The 21,287-nt window shown below is 42.7% G+C and overlaps 3 protein-coding genes across 3 annotated transcripts; 1 reads left to right on the top strand and 2 right to left on the bottom strand.

Annotated features, from left to right (window-relative positions):
- The first annotated feature begins 448 nt into the window (after positions 1-448).
- Positions 449-3,041, top strand: LOC115690918 (protein LPA2). Its single transcript, XM_030617414.2, has 2 exons — positions 449-925; positions 2,705-3,041. The coding sequence occupies exons 1-2, from the start codon at positions 481-483 to the stop codon at positions 2,848-2,850; spliced, it is 591 nt and encodes a 196-aa protein (XP_030473274.2). The 5' UTR covers positions 449-480; the 3' UTR covers positions 2,851-3,041.
- A 3,776-nt stretch (positions 3,042-6,817) lies between these two features.
- Positions 6,818-8,499, bottom strand: LOC115690924 (protein EXORDIUM-like 3). The gene has a single exon (XM_030617423.2). It carries the CDS (start codon positions 8,478-8,480, stop codon positions 7,449-7,451), a length of 1,032 nt encoding a protein of 343 aa, XP_030473283.1. The 5' UTR covers positions 8,481-8,499; the 3' UTR covers positions 6,818-7,448.
- A 6,794-nt stretch (positions 8,500-15,293) lies between these two features.
- On the bottom strand, positions 15,294-20,300 carry LOC115690925 (AT-hook motif nuclear-localized protein 6-like). Its single transcript, XM_030617424.2, has 5 exons — positions 19,311-20,300; positions 18,598-18,665; positions 17,543-17,674; positions 16,425-16,586; positions 15,294-15,893 (listed from the first exon to the last, which is right to left on the bottom strand). The coding sequence occupies exons 1-5, from the start codon at positions 19,666-19,668 to the stop codon at positions 15,627-15,629; spliced, it is 987 nt and encodes a 328-aa protein (XP_030473284.2). The 5' UTR covers positions 19,669-20,300; the 3' UTR covers positions 15,294-15,626.
- Between the last annotated feature and the right edge of the window lie 987 nt (positions 20,301-21,287).

Raw genomic sequence — 21,287 nt, 5'->3', positions numbered from 1 at the left:
CAAATTTAAATATGAATTGTCAGGCCATCGTTTATGTATATAGTTTGATATCAAGGATGAGAAATACTTTAATTCAAGATCTTAATTTGCCAAAAAATTGTTTGGAACCTCAACGCGCACACCATAGAATTTCGAGGGCTAATAGTGCTTTTTTTATTGAGCTTTTAGATATTAAAAATCGAGCTTTTAGATATTAAAAATCGGGCTTTTATTTAATATAAGTTACCGCAGTTTATCCTTTGAAAAATAACCAAAATTAGCCTGATGGGATATCCAAATGGGCTCAACCCACGTGTCAACAGCCAACAGGATCAGGAAGTTTAAACAAATTCGCCAAATTAATGGACGAAAATCAAAATAAATCAACACAATTGTGGGGCTAGTGTCATTATCGGACTTTAGGAGGGAGCCCAGTGTAATTATCTGCAACCTTAGCCACCCCAACAAAACTCCCAAACCAACTGAAAAACCGTAACAGAAATGGCGATGACTCTGCACTCCCCGCCTTGCTTCGCCGGCGAACTCCATCATCGTCTCCGCCTCTCTCCCGCCGCCGCGAGAAGAAGCTTCGCCGTCAAATGTCAAAGCCCGTCGAGCGACGAGAACTCGACCGCCGGGACCGACGAGCCGTCCCCCACCGCAGCCCCGCCCCAGAAGTCCGCGTCGCCGAGGCTGGGATTCGGCTCGAGCCCTTCGTCTTCGAGCAAACCGAGCTCCGCCGCGGTTGCTGGCAAGAAAAAACTGAGAGGGAAGAGAGAGAGAGCGTCGATCATCAGGCGGACGCCGGTCGAAAAGCCTTCGTTCGTTTCGAAGGAGGACGAGGGAAAAGCGGAGGAGCAGAGGAGGAACGAGAGTGCGTTCCTTCTTGCTTGGTTAGTTCTTGGTGGAATCATCCTCGTCGAGGGCATTGCTCTCGCGGCTTCGGGTAATTTCTTCGTAATTGCTCAATCGGTCGTTTAATTTGTACTTGATCGAGTAGATTGACCTTGAGTTTGGGTGAGATGTCCTGTTAGAGAGAGGCATATAGTTGAAATTAGAGTGGATGCACCAAAGCAAGAAGCATGCTGGCCTTGTGTATCAACGCACACTTCTGGATAAAGTCCAATTGGCATAAACTGACCTTAGATTCGTGCTCAAAAGCTACATTCTGTTTCCCATTGAATAAGTAGAGTCGCTATATAAGTGAAGACCTTCTTAAAGATTTTACATTTGATAAGGGGGTGTAGAGAATGTTTGGGAAATGGAATACAGCATTTGCTTTTATTCAATGAATGAGAAAAATTAGGGATATTTATCAAGTGTCCCCAGACCCATATGCCATACAGCATTTACTTTCATACAATGAATACCTCAAAGATGAATGAAAGGAGTGAACACATTGACTGAGATGTTGAGCTGATGAAAAAGAAAGAGATGGTGAGCAAGTGAGTGATTGTTATCTATCAATATTGAGTGCTAAGAATCTGCTAGCTAAGGCTAATCAATGATCTCTTAGTTCATGGTGAATATGCCAGAAGCAGTCCTCTTCAAGGGCTCTACCGCTCTCAATGGCCGACAAGAGAGTCGAAAGTGCAACACATGGATTATAACCTATTATTTCCCCCTCTACATCTGCTTTGGCCTATTCAATAAATGCGAAAATTAACACAAGACATGAGCACGATCGCATGCTATTTTGCCTGTGTTGCTGAAGCTGGACAACGGCAAACATGCTCCGGTGTACTGCATGTACTGGCTCCATTGGCTTAATCAATTCGAAAATGATAAAGAATGCTCTTAGGGAACTTGTTTAAACTTATTAAATGCACTTTTGGAAGTGTCGCTTTTTCTATCTGAGTTGGATGATTTTCTTGTAATGCTTCAAATTTCAATTTTCAAGTTGTCTTGACTGTTACTTTCAGATTTTTTTCCTTAATTACTGTCTTAAGGGCACTTCTTACTAGACATTTTTCAAATTAGTGTGTGATAAATATCCAGGCATCATGATTTGATTAGCATCAGCTTAGTGTCACCCCCTTTCTACTGTTTAAGTAGCCAGTGTCTGTGACCACGTTTATCCTCCAAATTTCTCTGGATATCTTTCTTTTCAACTATTATGCTTTTGTTGGAATGACAGGAAAGAAGCAATTTATCATGTTCATGCTGATAATTCTTTAAAAGTTCATGAATATGAGGTGTTTGTAGTGATTGCTGTTGGTGCGCTTGGTCTGAATCATATGCTTCCATCGACTTATTTGGTATGCTGTGCCATAATCTTGGTTGGAAGGTTTTAGTAGGACATTTCTTGGAGCTTCTCTTTTTCTATATTTTTGTTCTTTTCATTCATTAACCCGTGAGCTTGTTCCATGCATTTGGGAACTAGTGGATTTTCGGATTTGCATTGATATAGATCTGAAGGAAGAAACTCGGTGACAGTCCAAGCTACTCATTAAAGCCCCTTTCACGTTGCCTTCGCCTTTGCCCTATTTCTTGTTTCACCTTTTTGGTGTCTTTTCTTTCTTAGAATTTTCGCGTGAATATGTGTTTCAGCGAAGTGGTTAGTTAAGAATGTGCTGCTCTTGGGTGACTTTTGCATGTAAAAAGCGGTCAACCTTTTCCTCTCTAGTTGATACATGCAACTTTCCCAGTCTTACCAAGATATTGATCTGAAGCATTAAAATGCAGTTCATGAATCTAACCTTTTGTTTCTCTCTCGACTCTACAGGCTTCTTGCCAGATGAGTGGGATAAATTTTTCGTGAAGTATCTGTATCCATCTTTCACCCCGACGGTTGGCCTGTTTGTTGCTGGAACTGTTGTATATGGCGTTTCTAAGTACCTACAGAATGAAAATCTTGATTCCAAAGAATGAGTTCCAATTGATACTTCCAGGTTGTACAAACGACTGACGGTAGATAGTTATGACTATGCATCACCTTATTTTATTTGGAATTCCTCCCTCTAAAATGTTGGATACGAGTCTTGTGAGCAAAGATAGTTTTTGGGCAACGCGATAGCAATTTCATTCGGTGGATACTGTACTGCATAAAGTGATTTTGATCACTAGCCTAGCCATATCATCGTTTTAAGTGTTTGTGATTCATGCTATTTGATGATGCGTGAACTCACTCTAGCTCAATCAAGGTCCGTGGCTCTCATTTTAATGTGGAAGGCAGCTCGTGCATATCCTCAATCTTGGAGTGGTAGGCCTAGTCCATTTGCCTCTCATAAATTAGATTTCGGAGCTGGACTCATCTAAGATGCGGGTTTATTGAAGTGACTCTTCTGCTTCTTGGGTCATGAGCATTTGGGTATTATTGGCGAGCAAGATGGGTCACCTAGTTATTTTGTTGACACTCTTTGTTAACTGTATAACCTGTTCAGTCTGATAGAAGTACCCTTAACGAACGATGCATAAACAAATTAATTGGGTGTACCCAGCTGCCCGTGTCTTTGCACAGATCATCCCTTTGTCCAGCATGTTCCAGTTACTAAGCCTTGTAATTGTTACTTAATCGTGCCATTGTTGATGCCCATTTTAAATGCCTTTTTCTAAAAAGATAATCCAAGGGGCTGAAATTGTTGAGAACTCAAATTAGCGAACAATGCCTAACTTATACAGTCATATAGTTATATCAGCCAGAGAGCTTCGAAATGTCTAAAGACCATATTTAAGTCCGAGCATCAATAAGGCGTGAAGCTCCTGTGCTAGCAGTACTCACTTTTCGAATGCATTTAAAAAGGTACAGTATCGGTAACACTGATATTTGTAGTAGGACATTATAACATCCTTTGCCGAGCTTTCATTCGAGGCGGTGCTCATACGAACCCACTTATATCCACTTTATAGGGGATGATGCGGCATCTTATGTTTTTTTTTTTTTTTTGGGTCTGAATGCGGCATCTTATGTTTAGTCATCTTATGCTTAGTCAGTGGCTATTTCGTTTTATTGCTTGGACATACCTGCACTATACGGGGTACAGTCATGTCTGTTCTGTCTCTATCGGAATCGAGACATTGTTCGCAATGGTCGCACGAATGGGGTAACCGGACCGATAAAAAACGTGCGAAAATCTGGAAGAATGAGATTTGCCCTTATGCCATAGAGAATCTCCATACAGCAGAAGAAGCGAGATAGCTCCCTCACCCCATCCTAGCTGTCTTCGAAAGATACCAAACCAACGACAGCACTTGGAGCCAAATTATCAAACCTTCCTCAGCACATCTGAGAGCTACTGCTGCTAAATGAACGACGCCAATATTCCGGGAAAAACCGACAAGTAGACTACGACTGCCGGTCTAAAGCCAGCCGAAGTTTCCTTCGGCCTGAACAAATAATATAAAGGGGAAGCCTACACACTTCCATATGTGGGATTAAAGAACTGAAAAGGTGATTTAACAAGGCAATGATGTTGGGTCAGTGAGGGAAAAAAGCGAGCCATTCGTTTAGTCACAGGAGGGGCTTTCCTAGGTCAAAAGACGAATATTCAGGCGCCGCTGCTGATTTTCAGCTGGTGCCAACTGTAAACATTATGCTATCGTTAGAGCAGATAAACTAATATAATCTAAAGACAGCTAATTATTATAAGGAAAAGACTCCTCCTACTCCTGATTAGCGGGATCCCACCTGCCACGCCATTAGGGATGATTGTCTTTGGAAGGTCAAATTTAAGTGTCGTCTTGCTCGAATTTGGTATTAAACTCGCGAGAAGATGCTGACCACCGGGTTCTCTTTATGCAATCTTTAAGGGAATGTTGAGGCGCGGGATTCCTTCCTTCGTGTACAATACTGGGGAACAAGCCACTCTTGGACCCGCTTGTTTATTATGACAAACAGGTCTTGGAGAGCTTCTTCCCTGTTTTGCAATAGGCGGCATAATGCTATTTCTGATATTCGATGCTTGTTGGTGCAAAGCTAAAGTGAAACACACGCATGAGAGATAACTTTGGAGCTTATGATTGTCTTATCTGGTTCCAAAAGCATCAAAGCTTGGGTACTGGTGATGACTGGATGAGCTTTGCAACTTTCCCAATATGAAATCGGCATAGTTCTATGCTCTCTCTGTCTCTCCTCTTCGGTACAATAGAAAAGTGGCAACGTTAAAACAGCAAAAGTTCAATGCTTTATGCACAACTTTTGATGCCCAAATTCACTCACCCCGGTTTTCTCCATATGGTCTTATGCATGAAATTTTTCGGTACAGCGATGTTGGCAGCTTAGGCTTGAAGATTCATGGAGCTTTAAGAAAGAGCCATGATATTGTTTCTGTCGTTCGAGGACTTCTTTCCCCTCGAAATGGTCTTCATTTAATATGAGGGAACCACACTTTATGAAAGACTCTATGGGTTTCCACCTTAGGTAGTTCTGCCAAATTCAATAAGCAATGCCGGTGTTGAAAATACAGGGGTTGGAGCTAATTTCGACAAGCAATATCGCCATATTTTCAATTTTTTCTTGGAATTAAAATGTCCAGTTCAAAAACTTAAAGCAATGCGACGGAGGGAAGCTAACACGATATAAGACGCATTATGACTGCGTATTGATGCGATGCGAGATTGCAGTTAACATTCGGATTAGACTAATAATGCTTGCCTAAACTTCGAAGGTCCCTTGATATTTCAATTACGTATTTAAGAACTTCCATCTAATAGTGAAAACGAGTTCCCATAATAGTTTGCTGTTTTCGTTTTCTGTATCTTCTCTTCACAAGATAAATGATCATATTTTTCGTTTCTCCTTTTTTCATTTCTTCTTGCGCTCGAGTAAGAGCACTCGGCAAGCACAATTTCATGGAGTGGGGGATTTTTTCGAACTTTGATTTTTTTTTTTTCGTTTTTGGGAAAGCAAAAGGAGGCCATCACACGTCCTTCCGTGGCTGCATTTCCTAAAAAAGTGACCCGAGGGAAGAAAAGGGAAAGGACGTACTGACAAATGGGTCCATCCTCTCAGATTTTTCAATCGAACGTACTGCCCAAGGTTTTGCAAAATTCAGCCTCCCTGTAGCGTCCCCCTCCCCCCCACCAGCCTCCTTCGTCCTTTCCTCTTTCCCCCCTTCTTTTCCTTTCTTCTGTGGATATCACATTAGCATAGATTTAGAAAGAGCTAATTTCATACATCTGCGTAGATGATTAGTACCAATTTCGCATGAGAGATTGGTGTAGGTTCTAACGTGCCACGTAAATTTCACTTGTCAACGCAACCTTTCTTCTCTTTGATCCGATTCTGTCTTTAATCAAGATTTGTTCTACTTCGATTACTGCCTAAGAAAAACTACCGACTCCGTCTATCGATAATTGACAGAGCTAAGGCGTGGCCGGGCGCCCATTTTTCAGCACGCGACATTTCCTGTGACGTAAGCCCTTTTTCAGTTTTTGGCCAAACTCGTGACGAACTGATCGGTCTAGTACGGAATTCTGATAAAAATGGCCACGGGACTGCAAAAGTCACGGTCCATTGGCATTGCCTGCCGCTTCTACATGACATTAGGGCTTTTGCAACTTTATAAATATATCGGCACAACGGAGGAAAGATATCCGCAACACCTTCAGCTCAATTTAAGAGAACAAGTCATGTTCCGTAAGCTCGCGGCCGAAACCCAATTTGTTAAGATCATCCAATGTCGAGGTTTGCTGATGATATTACATGGATACGCGACTAAACAAAGGGTCCGTTATGATAACGGCCAAACGTGACTCATTTCAAGGCCGAAACTCATATGTAAGTCTCGTTATAAGAACCATAGATCCAGAAAATTTAGATGCTCTTGTCACACGAGTTTGGAGAGCCGTTGGCAAAGAGATGGGAAACGCAAGGCTTGGACATCTCAAAAGAGGGGGATTGTAGGAGGATTTGCATCAGGTCCATTTCACGTATTAAAAGTGGCACAGGGCTATATCACGTGCCTAATTAAACACACCCCAACCCAACCACGACGTTTTTTACAGAGACCACCTTCGGAGCTGGCAGAAGCGGGTACCAGGTACGTGCAATAACATTCATTCAAGCTGAAGGGGATTGAACTGAATTGAATTTGAATTGAATTGAATGGAGGGCGTTGCTTTGCCGTGCTGTGCTTCCCACATCAGCTGTAGTGCAATGTTCTTCATTGCTGCACCCGCTCCACTGTCTCCCTCTTCAAATGCCCAATCACCCACAACCATTACAACAACCGTCCGAACGAAGAAGAAAAAGACTTTCCCTTTTTGTATACAAGGACAGTATACGGTTCTTATTACATATTTAACAGACTTAACTACCACGGCTAATCATTCATTACCAGACCAGACCAAGAACCGACCAGACCCAGCAACCCCCTCCCCCCACAAGAATCCAAACCAAATGGATAAATACCCACTTCGAATTTTTTTCAAATTTTTAAAAGAAAGGAAGAGGAACCCTCCAAAACCCAGAAGGAAACAAACGAACAAAAGGGACCAAAAGCAAAAAGAAGAGGAGGAGGAGGAGGACATTACTGATCGAGGGCGTTCGGGCCGGTGCAGTAGTTAACCACATGGTTCCACACCCACTGGACCAAGAACCTCCGTCGGATCCCTTTCATGTTGTACGTGGCGCCGTCTCCGTCCTCCAGCATCTGACCCGTGTAGGACCCGCCGCCCCCGGTCCCGTAGATCCCCTCGCACAGGTCCGCGATCTCCACCGGGAAGCTCGGGTCCTGACCCGCGTACCAGGCGTTGGCCAGCGGGTTCGTCGCCAGCTCGGCGAGCTCGTGCCCGATCACGCTCACCATCCCGTCCACGCCGGCGTCGCCGTTCGGGGTCTTGAGCGGCTTCAGCCCGGGGATGTAGTCGGGCACGGCGAACGGGTAGGCGCACACGCCCGGGCACAGCTTCGCGCTGTTGCCCACCCACGCGTACGGCAGCGTGTAGCCCACGATGGAGGGGAAGGTGAAGTAGTGGAACCCGCACACGTTGTTGCAGAAATCCTGGACGTACACGTCAGGGGAGGTGAGCACCAGGTACAGCCCGCTCTTGGGGTTGATCGGGAGATGCTTGGTCCGGGCCGTGACGGCGCTCTTGATCACCGACTGCACCGATAGCCTCGTGAGCGACTTGCCGTGGGAATAGAACCGGTCGTTCTTCTCCTCGCCGAGCAGGACGGTCCGGGAGATGTTGTCGCCGGTCTGGTCCGTGTACATCTGGACCGTCCTCCACCACCCGGCCACGGAGGGCCGCTTCACGTCGGTCGCGGAGATCGAGCTGAGGAACTCGCGGATGACCTTCTTCTGGGCCGGGGCCCAAACGCCGTACCAGATGGTGTGGACGGTGATGTTGGCGGTGAGGACGGGCCCCATGTGGTACTTCAGCTTGACGAACTCCGACGAGCCCTCGTACTTCTTGGAATCGCCGAAGACGTCGGAGGCGTTGGTCCTCAGGTGGGGCCAGGGCCGCCACGCGTCGGAGGGCGCCGGGAGGAGGAGCAGGGCGAGGACCGCCGGAAGAAGCAGCGCCGCCGGTCGCCGGGCATCGCGCGAGATGCGCATGTTTTTGGGTTGGTCTCGGGGGGGGGTAAAGTAGAAAGGAGATGAGCGAAAGCGGAGTCTCGTTCGAGTGAGGGTGTGAGTAGTGCCACTTCAGTGGTTTTATATGTGGGGGGGAAGGGAGGAAGCGTAGGAGAAAAAAATCTTAGGAACGACGCGATTTTCAAATATTTCGAACTTGCTTTTTGTAAGCAAGTGTGTTTTTTCTTCTCCTTTTTTTTTTTTCTTTGAGGAGGCATTGATTTGCGGGTAATGGAGGACAGATAGATTCCTTTAAAAAAAAAAAAAAAAGGGAGTAAAATCGAAAGGGTTGGGGCCCGGTGGGGCCTACGGCGTGGGGTCAGGGACGGTCGTGATGGCTGGGGCAATCGTCGCCCACCCGAACGATCCGTCCGATCGCGGTCGCCTTTTTTCGCTTCGGTTTGAGCGGGAAAAAGTCATTGAGGCCTGGACCGGGGGCAGTTTGGGGAATTCCGGGGGGTGGGGGGGGACCCAATTTTTTGCCCCCTCCTGTTGTTGTTCGGGTTGGTCCGTGGGGACCGCCGGCGATGGACGCAGGTGGGGGGGTCGATTTTATGTGGGTCGATCGCCCGACACTGTCGAATTCGTGCGTCGCTGTCGCGCCTCCGTGGCCGCAAGGCCGCCTCGAAGACGGAGGAGCGTCTCCGCGGGCTGCGTAATTTCTCCTCCCCCCCCCCCCCCCCTTTCGACAATTACGAGTCGCGCTTCCGGCTTTTGTTCTTTTGCTTAAACGACGGCGAAGCACGAGGGAGCCCAATCGGGAAATGGGTCAAAGAAGAGAGCGAGCGAGCAACGGAGGGAAGGATGCGGGGAGCAAAACCCTTTCGATTCCTCCTTTTTGCAGAGATCGTGTTCCGAGTTTTGGAGGGATGCAGATTTCCTGTCTGCTTTAGACGTGGCTTTGATACTGAGGTATCGCAGTCGCCGTAGAAACAAGCACTGGAAACTGATGGGGGTGGTGTTGCCGTGATTTACGTAACTCGTCGCTTTAGCTTTGGGATTATTGTTGAGCGTGCATGCTTGCGGGAGTTTTTTTTTCTCCGATCCATGTCGCGATTAATCAGCCATCGGAATCATTGATGAAGAGCTGACCTGTCAAAACGGACGGGTCGCATTTGGGAGGGGAGTCGAAAATGGTCCGACCCAATTTGATATATTTAATCCGCTTTGATCAATTTCTATGCAATTCAAATCTAGTGACATGTATGACCAAAAAAAGAAAAAGAAAATTTAGTGACACATGCTCGACCCGACCCGACTCATATTGCTAAAATACTTTTGTATCTAACCTAATTTAGAAAAATTCATACCCAAACTAAAGCGAGAGTAAGATGTAAGCGAGCGCGAGAGAGAATCATTGAGATGGGTTAGGTTTAAATAAGTTATGAACCCATTTAACATTCATGTTATTTTAAGTCTTACCATTCTAAACCCTTTTATAATCCATTTACAGAATATAATTAACTTATATAATAATCCAACTCATCAAATATGAAGTAAGAAATAGCTTTATCAATAAAAGTTGTCTCGAGACAAACAAAGAAGACAATTCTTGGCTATATGCCACTGACCATGTTCCAATTGAAAGGATCGATTATTTTGAATGTCTCGAACAATTTAACGTCGTGGATTACAAACTAAATTGTGAGGGAGCATGCGAGTTCATGATCGACCTTAGACATTCGATGCATTTAATTTGTCAATAGAACTTTCGCGGGATAAATACACTGGGAGTTTCATAACTTTCACACGGCACTCATTTGAGTGCCGTAACTTATTTTTTTACTTGCTTGAATACTACAAATTTAAAAAATCAATCACTTAAGTGTCATTAGCGATTTGCCTTGACGGAAAAGTCAACGTGACATTAATTTATAATACATCATCTGACGTTACGTGTCGAAAAGCTGAAGCCAGCACTTGAGAACGTAAACGACGTCGTTTCTGTGTATAGTGTTGAAGGACAGCAGAAGTTTCGATAACTTCATGAATGATTGTCGACCAAAAACAAAAACTTCACGGATGATCGTTTCAGTGCCATAATTTTTTTAAAATGAATACCCGGGTTCATCGATTTTTGAAAAGTGACCACTTAAGTTTCTCAACTTTGAAAAAACAAAAGTTGTTGGTTTCGCTTTCTTAACACACAACCTGTAATAACTTATCAAGATTCCATGGGTCACTCTCACTTCTACGTTATCCTGTAACAGCTTCTAAGAAGCATTATCTCACAACCTGGGTATCAGCAAAGGATAATCCTTGCACCAGCAAAATAATGACGTTTTAACATCAATAACAAGACGCTGATCTTAACATTCAGACCGAACAGTATTTCCACTGAACACATCACCAGTCAAAATGGAGTAAAAACATCAAACACCTAACAACAAAAACCTAAAACAAACATGGCCACCTAACAACAAAAACATAAATCTCCCATTAGTCAAGCTGAACAACCTTTTCCTTCTCACTTCCTCTTTTTTTTTTTTTAATGGACTCTTGACTTGATTCGTGATCATTGTGCTCTTCCCTAACTAGAGCTATAGGCATGTCTCCAGCGTTCATTTTCCCATAATCTTATCTTTTGGAGCAGCTATTCTTTTGCTTGGAGATTCATGTCTTTTGGCGTTTGGTCTTGGTACTGTGGCTGTAGGCCTGAGATAGATGTACAGTGATATTTTCAAGGGCAATTGATTGAGAAGGACTTGTTGTTGGGGTCATCTGTGGTGCCTGTTGTAGAGCTGCCCTTTCTATTCTCTGTTTTAGAGCTGCACTCGGTTGCTTCTTCTTGGATTGTGCTCGAGTTATCATTGGTTGGTTTATCTGTGCTTGTCTTTAATTTCTTGTTCCACATGTAGCCGATTCTTGACTTGGTCCTCCTTGAAATATTAGCACTCTAGACCTTCTCCTGGTCTACGACCCTATAACCATCAATAAATTGATGTATACTAAATTGCCATGCTCGTATTCATGTCTGCGAACAACTCATAGCCATAGTCCCTTAGCCTTTTGTCAATTGCATCTTGTGTTTTTTGTGGTGCCAAACTTTAAGAAACCTCATCAATTGCTCTTCATTTTCTTCTAACCTGCAAAATGAATTGACATAAGTTAATTAACTAAAATTGGCAAGAAGGTGACATACAACAGCAATGACCATAACAAACACCTTACTTGACTATAACATGAAATTGACTAAGCAATTGTCGATTTTGTCAGTCAGTGTACACAAAATAACAAATGTACCTCATGCAACACAACAAATCACTTACCTTTAGTCTTTGTCCTCCAAGATTCGTCGATAGCCCTAATTTTTGCCACTATTTTGTCACCTTTTCTAGTCTTTGTCTTGTGAGAGAGGACAACACTGAGCGAGCGAGTGCACATAAGAGAAGAGCAAACAAAGCCCTAAATTTTTAGAGAGAGAAAGAGAGCTTCGATTCGCCAAGTGCTCGCTGCAATTTTGTGGTGGTGTTCGAGTTTCATACACTAAGCGTAAAGAGAGAGAAAGAGAGAAAAAAACAGCATTTTGAGGAAGAGAGAAAGTCTTGAAAACGGCTATAGTCTAATCGTGGAAGATTTCAAAGAAACGGTAAAAACAATGTCATTTGTTGGACAAAAAATTTCACGCTAGATTTCAATTTATTTATAAAAATTTCACGTCGAAATGAAAAATCAAGAAAATAATTCACGATTTACTGGAGTGTATAGTAAACGGGAAAAAAATTTATAACATTGAGCCGTACATTTTCGTATTAACTTTCTTTACGTTACCCTCCTAGGCTAGGCTAATAGGAGCCTTCGATAATTGCTTCAGCTTGCTCCCATCATGAGATTTTAACATCCAATCACTGTTGAAAGTTTGAAACGCATTACTTCTTTCATTTAAGTGACTTAGAGCTGAGTAGAATTTCTGATAAAACTCTACCCCCACACACACACGCAACACAACATCATTGTCCGTCTTTTCATCGATTGCTTTGATGCCTAGGAGGGAGGAGGAGGAGGAGCATGACTTGGGAGAGTGTGCATTTGACAGCAACAAGCAATAATTGCAGATCAACAGATACGTACCCAAGCAAAGGTTAAAGGGATCGGGGCTAGGACGATTAAGCCAATCAAAAAAGATAGGTGGAGTTCATTGGCAACGAGTCATCTCAACTGCAGTCCCCCGCTTTCTCAATAATTAAAGTTCACAAATCAAACTCTTCGACTTTTGCCACTTGAAACGTCATCCAACGCGCATGACAACTAATTTTACACGGTCTTTATATCCACGTAATCTTTTTTTTACTTATAAATTTAGAGCTTTAAATTTCATAAAATCTTATGTGATATCAGAACTAGATATCTGATATCAAAATTTTCCAAGCCTTTATTTGCTTTCGGACTTTTTAACATAATATCATAACCGATGTACGCGCGTTCATTTCCCATCAATCGAATTTTGCACGCCACTCCTAAGCCGATTAAAGGGGGTGTTGAAATTTTGTCTTACATCACTTGACAACGGGTCATATGTCGCTCTTTTATATTCACGCGGTCTCACTCCATTCGATCCCACGAAATCTCGCGTTCCACAGGCAAATGCATTTTACTTCCTAAAGAACGATGCTTGTTACATTAAATCAGATCAACAAACACAAGTATATCAAGGAACGTGATTAGGCGCTTAAATAAGCAGACAATGTGCGATAACCAAGAACTAATCTTACAAATCAATTTGAATATAGTCAGCTCTCATCTTTTCGAAACCGAGGCATACGAAAACGTGGGGAATTATCTGCAGGTGCCCTTATTCTCTGGCATTTCTTTTCTGACAAAAGGGTAGTCGGTGCTGCACCGCCTGATTTGTCAGCAAAATGACCCTACTAAAACTTTGCATTGCCTTGAATTGCATCGATGTCCTTCGTTTTGGGCATCTTTCTGCAGCACGAAAGCGAGAGAGGCGTGACAAAACATCGGTGACCTTGGCTCACTGGTGTCCTCCTGCACCAGGACCATCCTCAAAACAAAGGGCTTCTGCCATTTTCGTGTGTGCAGCATTCCTATCACATAAAGCTCTTCTCAAAGCATGCACTATCACGACATATATTATTAGGCAACGATCGCGCCAAAGCAGAGGACCCTCGAGCCTACTGTGGAGTCGTCAGGGGCAGCTGTGTTATGGAGTTGACAAACGACGCTCTTCGCGTTTACATTTCTGCATTTGACCCAATCCGAGCCAAACACCGCCAAACTTGTGGAGGCCCTCCGAGGAAAAGAGTCTGAAAGAAGGGGGCCTAAAAAGGTCGTCGAGCGTAGTAGTTGGAGAAACGTCAAAGCTGTACAGTGCAGCAGGCACCTGTCTAAGCTGTCGCCCATTATATGTACACCCCCCCTTCATGACCAATGCATACACGACTTTTTCACCCTTCAATGCCATGATTGGACTTTGGCGAAGGAAATAATGAAATTGCTCGGCTAATCAATGCGAAAAACAACTACATCACAGTGCCGAATTCACATGCCACGTCGTATATTTGCGTGGCAACTGATCACTTTTTATCTGGCCCCTTCATTGCTCCTTGGATAATTTGCAGTTTCGCTTGATGTGCATTGCCTGCGAGGGCACGTTTACTTGCAATCTTTCCTTGCTTGGACTATTCTTTCGTATCGAGAATTGGTGCCGTGATTGCGACGAGCTTTAATGATCATTCTTGGAAAGAAAAGCCACCGAAAGAACACATCATGTCGTGCCTCCATCACTCAAAACAATGCCAATCCATATGATAGGCAGAATCGCCGATTTTACAGTGCTCGTTTTCACTTTTGTTCCCTAAGATATTTATGGTCTTCCGACCGGACATCGAGCGGGTTGAAAGCAAGCGTTATGGTTTTGGTCCTGGGACATCATTTATCATGTTCTGGGTCAAAGTGAGGAGAGTGATTTGGTCACTTTTCTGATTTGGTGGGATTGGTCCCATTATTGCGTCCCGCTTTTTGAGTTCTGATCCGGAGCGGGCATGTCTCCACCAGGACAGGATTCCCTAGTTTCTTGTGTTTGCTAGAGAAAAATTCATGGGATCAAACCGAGGTCCCGTCGCGTTGCGTCCCGACCCCATTGTCAAGGGACAAGAGTACGTTTGGGAATGCATTCCGAGGTACCTTTAGCATGCCATTAGGACGATAAAAACGCGTCATCTAAATTCATGTCTCTTTACAGAGCCTAAACAGACCATTCGGCAGAGTAGCGCGAGCTTATACATGGCTCACTCTAGTCTATTAGATACATTCCCATATCCCCCCGGTTTTATGGATTTGTATGTCGCTTATCGTGGGAACCAGGCAAATGCCCGTGCGAGATGACAGATCCCAATCTTTGGACAGAACCGCACCCAGATTGATCTTTCGTGGCTGCAAATACCTCGTATGTTTATGTCTACGACAATGATGCGTGATCACGTGTACCGGTTGAGCGGAGCGGAGCATGGTGGAGCTCGATCCATATATGAAAGCACAGTGCTAACCTTTGTGTTCCCTCGTCCTTTTTCTTCAGGGCTCATCAATTCTTGATGGCAAATGAAGAGCTTCAAGTCTGTCTGCGGAATTCCAGTGAGGATATAAAGATGAGACCTCAAAGACGCAATATATTCAAAGCAAATGTTTCAGTGGTCAGCATTACTCACAAATTTATAGCAAAACCCTTCAGGGCTCTTTTGATAGCATCATGCTAATTGCATCTAAAAAGAATCAAAATTAGCAGCACACGATCTCATTGCAACACGACAGCCACCCAAAGAAATAAGGATTAGAATGAAATCGGAACACAAAGCAGATTAATGTATAGAGGTCGTTGAACTAATATCCTTGTCCTGATCTACATGAATCTGTCGAAGACATAAAAACACAAAGCCGATAAAATGGTCAACACCGAGCAACACCACAACCAAGAGGAGTTACAAGCCTAATGGAAATCCTACCTAATACTCGCAGCTACACCGGGTCACGCCCTAACTTGTCAGAGATAATATGTGCTCAGCATCAATGCTACAGAGGGCTGAGCAACACAAAGAAATTAAAGAAAGAAGATATGAGGACACACAATGTGAAGAAGTCACCGGCAAGGATCAGGGAGCCACTGGGAATTAGCTAACTAAGGCCGTTAGATTCTTCAACAGCGAAAGAGACTCTATTCTCAGTCATTGGATTCCTCAAGTCTTGGACAGGAACCGAATTCTCTCCATTAAAGACGGCAGTTGTCGTGACAATCGGCTCACCTCCACCATAACTTTTAACTATTTCTTCTCTACTGTTAAGATTCGTAATAGTCGGGGTCAGCGTTGGCGGGAGTTCAACTCTTTGCTTCTTAGGCTTCTGTTCCAGCTGGTGACCTGGAAGGAAGCTGCCCACAACAACCTGAAAATCAGAGACCATCAGTGAACTTGGTTCCCAGAGAAACCTTTCGCTATAAGGAGCTCACACATCTATTTGGTTAAATGTCTAGAGACATTCTCAAAAATATGTTTTTTGGAGTAGTTTGAAGTTTGAACAGCCATGAGTTGATAAGGTCACACATTTTGCATTCATACTTTGATCTATCCCTCTTGCTATGTACATTCATGTCTGGAGACGATGCTTATGTGGTGGAATTGGTGGTGGGGTTGGTGGTGGGGTGGGTATTCTCCACATGCACTCTCATAAGTGTCCATATCTCTGTTAAACTTTTCTCGTTTTCCTTTTTTGTAAAACTACTCTTATAAACCAGTGCAGGCCAATACTTTCCCTACTTCCTTTCTTAAGTGATCCTGTCACTCTTTCATATATCTCCAGAAAGAAAATTATAGTTTCTCACCATCAAATGGATTACTAAAATCAAGACCTTCACTACTCTTCGAATCACATTATTATAGCAGCGCAGCAAAGACGCTTACTAGGGCTGGCATTTACCTGCACAGGACCAGCAGCCACCAACAAACCAGCCAGCCCACCACCAACAACGCGACCATCTGGTCCCGCCAAAGAGACGCTCATCCCACCAGATCTGCTCATTGTTCCTCCACTCTCAATTGGCATATATGACCCAGAAAGCGATAGTATCTCAAACCGCCCCTGCAGGTAAAGGACAAAAGCCTGTCAGCTCTGTCAAGCAAGGACTGGATTTTCAATCCCAGTACTTAGAATATCTAGCAAGATAATTTCAGCTGTTAAAATCCATGAAAGGATTGTTATTTCTAACGATCCATCATATGCAGTTCGTTCATTTTCTTCCCAACAATAGTTTTTCTCAGGAGAAATATAAAATCCCACCATTACCAACAGATTGCTCATTACAGTGAATGTAGATTGACAAGAAGATATTTACACACTACGTATTGTAGTCAGAAACATCACGATCACACCCTTAATTCATTCACTTCTATTCTCTTTTCTTTTCCCTAATATTAGAATCTCTCTCTCACTCTCACTATGCGTCTGTCCGCCGTCCTCCAATCAGTGGGTTGCATCAATCTACGTGTCTACTCCTTAGCACACGTTACAGGAAGCCAGTTCCATTTCTATCCTTCCTTTTCATTCCAAATGTCTCTATTAAACCTCTTTATCTTTCCCCAGTTTTCTGACGGCGCTGCTTTTGGATTATAAAGCTATATTTGAGAGAAGTTAGGAAGAAAACAAGCTGGGGAGAGCATTCATGTTCCTTCCTAAATAAGTTCCTTTTTGGATATTAGATCATATGGATGTTTCAAAGCAAATGGAATCTTGATGCTCAATCACCTCCTTTAAAAAAAATTCCTTGTTCTAGGGCTTGAATGAGATTTTAGTTGATTAGAACTCTGCAAAACTCTCAAAATTGGTCCATAACTGATCGATTTAAAATTCTCAAACAATCTTGAGTCTATAGTTTGCATCATTGGAGTAGTAACTCGTTGCCCAACCTTTTCCATTATAAAGAGATCTCTAGACCCAATAAAGGCAATGCAAGAAAATCAACTACACAGTAAGCTGCATGAAAAGCACATCTCAATTCACTGCTATCCATTTATCTAGCTAAAGTAAGTGGACCAGACCTCATATGTCAAAGTGCCCCCGGAGGAAGTTGGTTGACGGAGTGTCACATTTGATATCGTACCATTTGCAGAAAGAATGCAAATAGCTCGAGATCCTTGCTGAGAGAATGACATAACTTTCATAGTAACATCCTGCAGAGGTAGATACAGACATTGACAATAGATAATGAAAACAAAGCCAAAAGAAAATCCCCGGTTCTCTTACTGGAAGTTCTTATTGAATTGAACTAATAGGGTAACCACAAGAAAGTGAAAAACCAAACTAAATAGATTTAGTCTCTTAATGCTCAAAGCTCTGAGAATTATTACTTGTGAAGGTTTTCAAAAGAAGGATTATCGAATGTCATTCTTCTAGGACAAAGGTAATATGCTGTCTAACTGCGTAGATTTGTGTGGTTGAATACCTTAAGTTTGAGTAAACATGTCCAGTAAACAAACTTTTACTCATGAAATCAGCCTCTACATTTTTCTGCGTGTCTAAACATGCTGCAATTAAAGCAAAGGTATAATCCAATCATTATCCTTCACAGGGCTCTTTGCTTTCTTCCGAAGCAGAAGAGATATATACATATATATATATATATATATATATATATATATATATTTATAAAGCAAAGAAGAAGCAAAGCCTCTGCAATCACCTTCCATCTCAGGCATTGCATGATCTGCTGCCATTTCAAGCAAAAAAGATGACCCAAATGTTTGGCCTTTTGCCGAATCACAACTTAAATATAGCCAATACCAATAGGTTTCTACAAAAGTACATCTGGCGTAGTCGATTGTATCATTTAACGATCATAGGAGCACCAAGAGGGAATACCGCTTTGTAATTGGATTTGGAGATTAGTAAACCTATCGATGTTAGGTAAATCATAAGAACAGTACAGAGATTCTTACACAGAAGGTATATTCTCATCTGCTAGGAAGATAGAGAATATGCCATCTAATTCACATGTCTCTTACAGAACCTAAACAAAGCAACATTCTGCGATGAAGTGGAACCAGATACTATTGCTCACTCCAGTCTATTAGACTTTTTTTTTTTCAAAACGTACCTCCCCAGGATTGACAGTGAGCACATGCGGTGTGAAATTGGCACCAACAAAGTAAGCAATCTTCTCCCCTACAAAATAAGATGCTTTATAAAAATTGCTATCAATCAATAAACTATATTTACATAGTGGAATTTCATAATATGAAAAGTAATTTTACAAACAGTTTCTGCCACCATAACAATAAGCTAAACTATCTCCTGCCTTAACGTAATTCACTTATTTACTCATTCATATTAACATGGCTTGCTCAGATGATTTTCTATTTCTGAATACCATGGAAATCCAATGCATTCTGACCTCAATCTCCAACAGTAATTCAGAACTAGCTCATTAACAAAATTACAAGAGTTCGAAGGGTTTTGTAATACGCTTTGACTGGCAAGTGTAGCCTACACCATATTTTTTCTCTCTACTCTGAAACATTCATTAAAGACAGAGAAATTTAACACCGCTAAAACCTCTTAAGTCTTTTCGATAAACAAAAAAAACCTCCAGAGTCTTGCTTGCTATTATTTTATTTAGCAGCCCCATAAATGAGAAGGAACTTAAAATGCACATTATATTGGGCGCTGCTCCTTTAAACTTATTCTTTCTCAAAGTCAGGATCACTCAAACAGACTAAACCAGAATCGTTCTTAGTTGCAAAGAAAAGAATTTATGACAGCAGTAATCCTCAACTAATGGTCCACATTCAAAACTCTGCATTAACTTACCTGGGCTCTCAAACTCAAACTTGTGCTTCTTCTTGACGGAGTCAATTGGCCGCCCTCTACCCCGTTGCCATGCCGAGTACTCTCCGGTCAGCGGAATTGAAGCGGAAATCGGCATAGGCGACAACGCCACCCCGTCGGGCCCGTATTTCCTAGGCCTCCCTCTTTTCTTCTTTGTGTCTGTACTTGGAGTGGCCGTGCTGACCGGCGTCACGGTCGAAGCAGGTGGAGCCACCACCATTGTGGGTCCATCATCAACGTGTCCCGGACCTTCACTTACTGGGGGAGTCGCTCTAAATTTTTCTGGAGCTTTATCACCCTTCAGTGTAACCCCAGAAGTAACATCCTCTTTACCCTCCATATCACATACAGGAACACTTGACAAGTACCTAAAACCCTAGAAACCCTAAAGCTTGAAACTAAACTTACTACAGTATGAATTTTCCTTCAGTCTGATCACAACAAGAATAACACATTACACAAAAGATACCCAGATTAGAAAACAGAGATCTTGTATCAAAAGATCAAGCTCAATTACAGATTTAACAAAACCCATGCAACCAAGACAGAATCACTCTGCTGTAAAAAAAGTTTTCACACCTTCAAATTAACCCAAAAGACCCCTCCCTGGAGAACCTGCTTGCCAAAAAAAAGTTTCTAAAAACAGGGTTTTACTCACTGCAGCAGACACTGTCCAGTGTCCTGTGACTCAAAAACTCCACAGCTCTTGGAACCAAAAAACCGGTCTCTCCTCCTGAAGCTTGACTGCACCGAAAAAACTATCAAAACGGTACCAGAAAATACTGAGAAAAAAAATTCAGACCCCTGTAATGGAACCAGATTTTCCCCAGAAGCTCTGAAAAATTTTGGGGTTTCCAGCATGAACAGAAGCAGGAATAAATAAGGTAGAAATTTTGGGAAAAAAATAAAATCCATTAAAAAACAGGGTGAACAAAATTGGTAATTTATTATTGTTTATTTAATTGCGAAATCAAAAGTATAAACTACAGTTAAGAAACTGCTTCACGTCCGTCTTGGAAGTTTAATAAAGGTGGATCAAATAAAATGGGAGGGCTAATGAATTTTGAACATTAAATACTATTTGCAGATTGGGTAAAGAAAACCCCCCCCTCCCTTTTTTTCCATTTCTTTTTAAAAAAAATCAGCCCCATTTATTTATATTTATATATAGATATGTACGCTTAAAGAAATATATATATACAAAGCTGTAAAGCTAACGCCAGAGCCATGCCTATTTTTTTCCAACCACTGACATCTTCTTTGTCTTTTTAGTTAAACTAAAGTTGACCAGGTCGAGGGTGGCCCCAAAAGGCCCTCAAAGTTCCCCGGTATTTACGGTCGATGCCACTGCGGAGTGTGTCAGGGAGTTGAGCAGCATGCTGTGAATCTTTCAACAAGCTGCTGCGCTGCATCTGCATCTGCGCCTGCATCATATCTCAGGTTGTTGTTGTTGTTGTTGTCCATTCTCAGTTTCAGAGCCGCGAACGAGTGGGGGACGTGCTTGGGTGGAGCCCGTCTGCACGGATGGCGTCAAAGACAGCCGTTGATTTCAACGAGACCGGATGATCGGTCAGCATGATCGACGGCCGATATTCGCCCGGTCCATCATGATTTGGATAATGCAAGAAGTGGCCCTTAAATTGAAAGATATGAATGGTCAGGGTTTTGATTGTACCCCGTTTCCGAATTGAGAATCTACTGCCGTGAACCTGTGGAGTGATTATTGCAAATTTGCGGACAGAGGTACGAAAATGTCATTGAAATCGCCTCGTCATCCTTAATTTGTAACATGGCAAGATATAATTTGTAACATAGCAAGTATCAAGTTCATATGATAACGAAGAAGATACAATTCGGGATTTTTTTTCATAGATAATCCGTTTTAACATTTACAATTTTTAAGCATAAAGACACTAAAGTGCTAAAGGTTTTTTTTTTAGATTACTTAAGTGTCAAAAG

Source organism: Syzygium oleosum, unplaced genomic scaffold, assembly GCF_021117445.2.
Source record: "Syzygium oleosum isolate NSW1041296 unplaced genomic scaffold, Sole_v2.1 Sole_v2.25, whole genome shotgun sequence".
NCBI classification, from domain to species: domain Eukaryota; kingdom Viridiplantae; phylum Streptophyta; class Magnoliopsida; order Myrtales; family Myrtaceae; genus Syzygium; species Syzygium oleosum.
The sequence above is the reverse complement of the archived record's forward strand: the minus strand, read 5'-3'. Positions and strand labels throughout refer to the sequence as shown.

What these genes read in the sequence shown, in the direction of transcription:
- LOC115690924 (XM_030617423.2), bottom strand. Translation starts at nt 8,480, where the DNA reads ATGCGCATCTCGCGCGATGCCCGGCGACCGGCGGCGCTGCTTCTTCCG.
- LOC115690925 (XM_030617424.2), bottom strand. Translation starts at nt 19,668, where the DNA reads ATGGAGGGTAAAGAGGATGTTACTTCTGGGGTTACACTGAAGGGTGAT. An exon ending in TCACTGTCAATCCTGGGGAG is followed by an intron (nt 17,675 to 18,597) that starts GTACGTTTTGAA and finishes CTACCTCTGCAG; the next exon opens with GATGTTACTATGAAAGTTAT. An exon ending in GGGGCACTTTGACATATGAG is followed by an intron (nt 16,587 to 17,542) that starts GTCTGGTCCACT and finishes CTTTACCTGCAG; the next exon opens with GGGCGGTTTGAGATACTATC.
- LOC115690918 (XM_030617414.2), top strand. Translation starts at nt 481, where the DNA reads ATGGCGATGACTCTGCACTCCCCGCCTTGCTTCGCCGGCGAACTCCAT. An exon ending in CATTGCTCTCGCGGCTTCGG is followed by an intron (nt 926 to 2,704) that starts GTAATTTCTTCG and finishes TCGACTCTACAG; the next exon opens with GCTTCTTGCCAGATGAGTGG.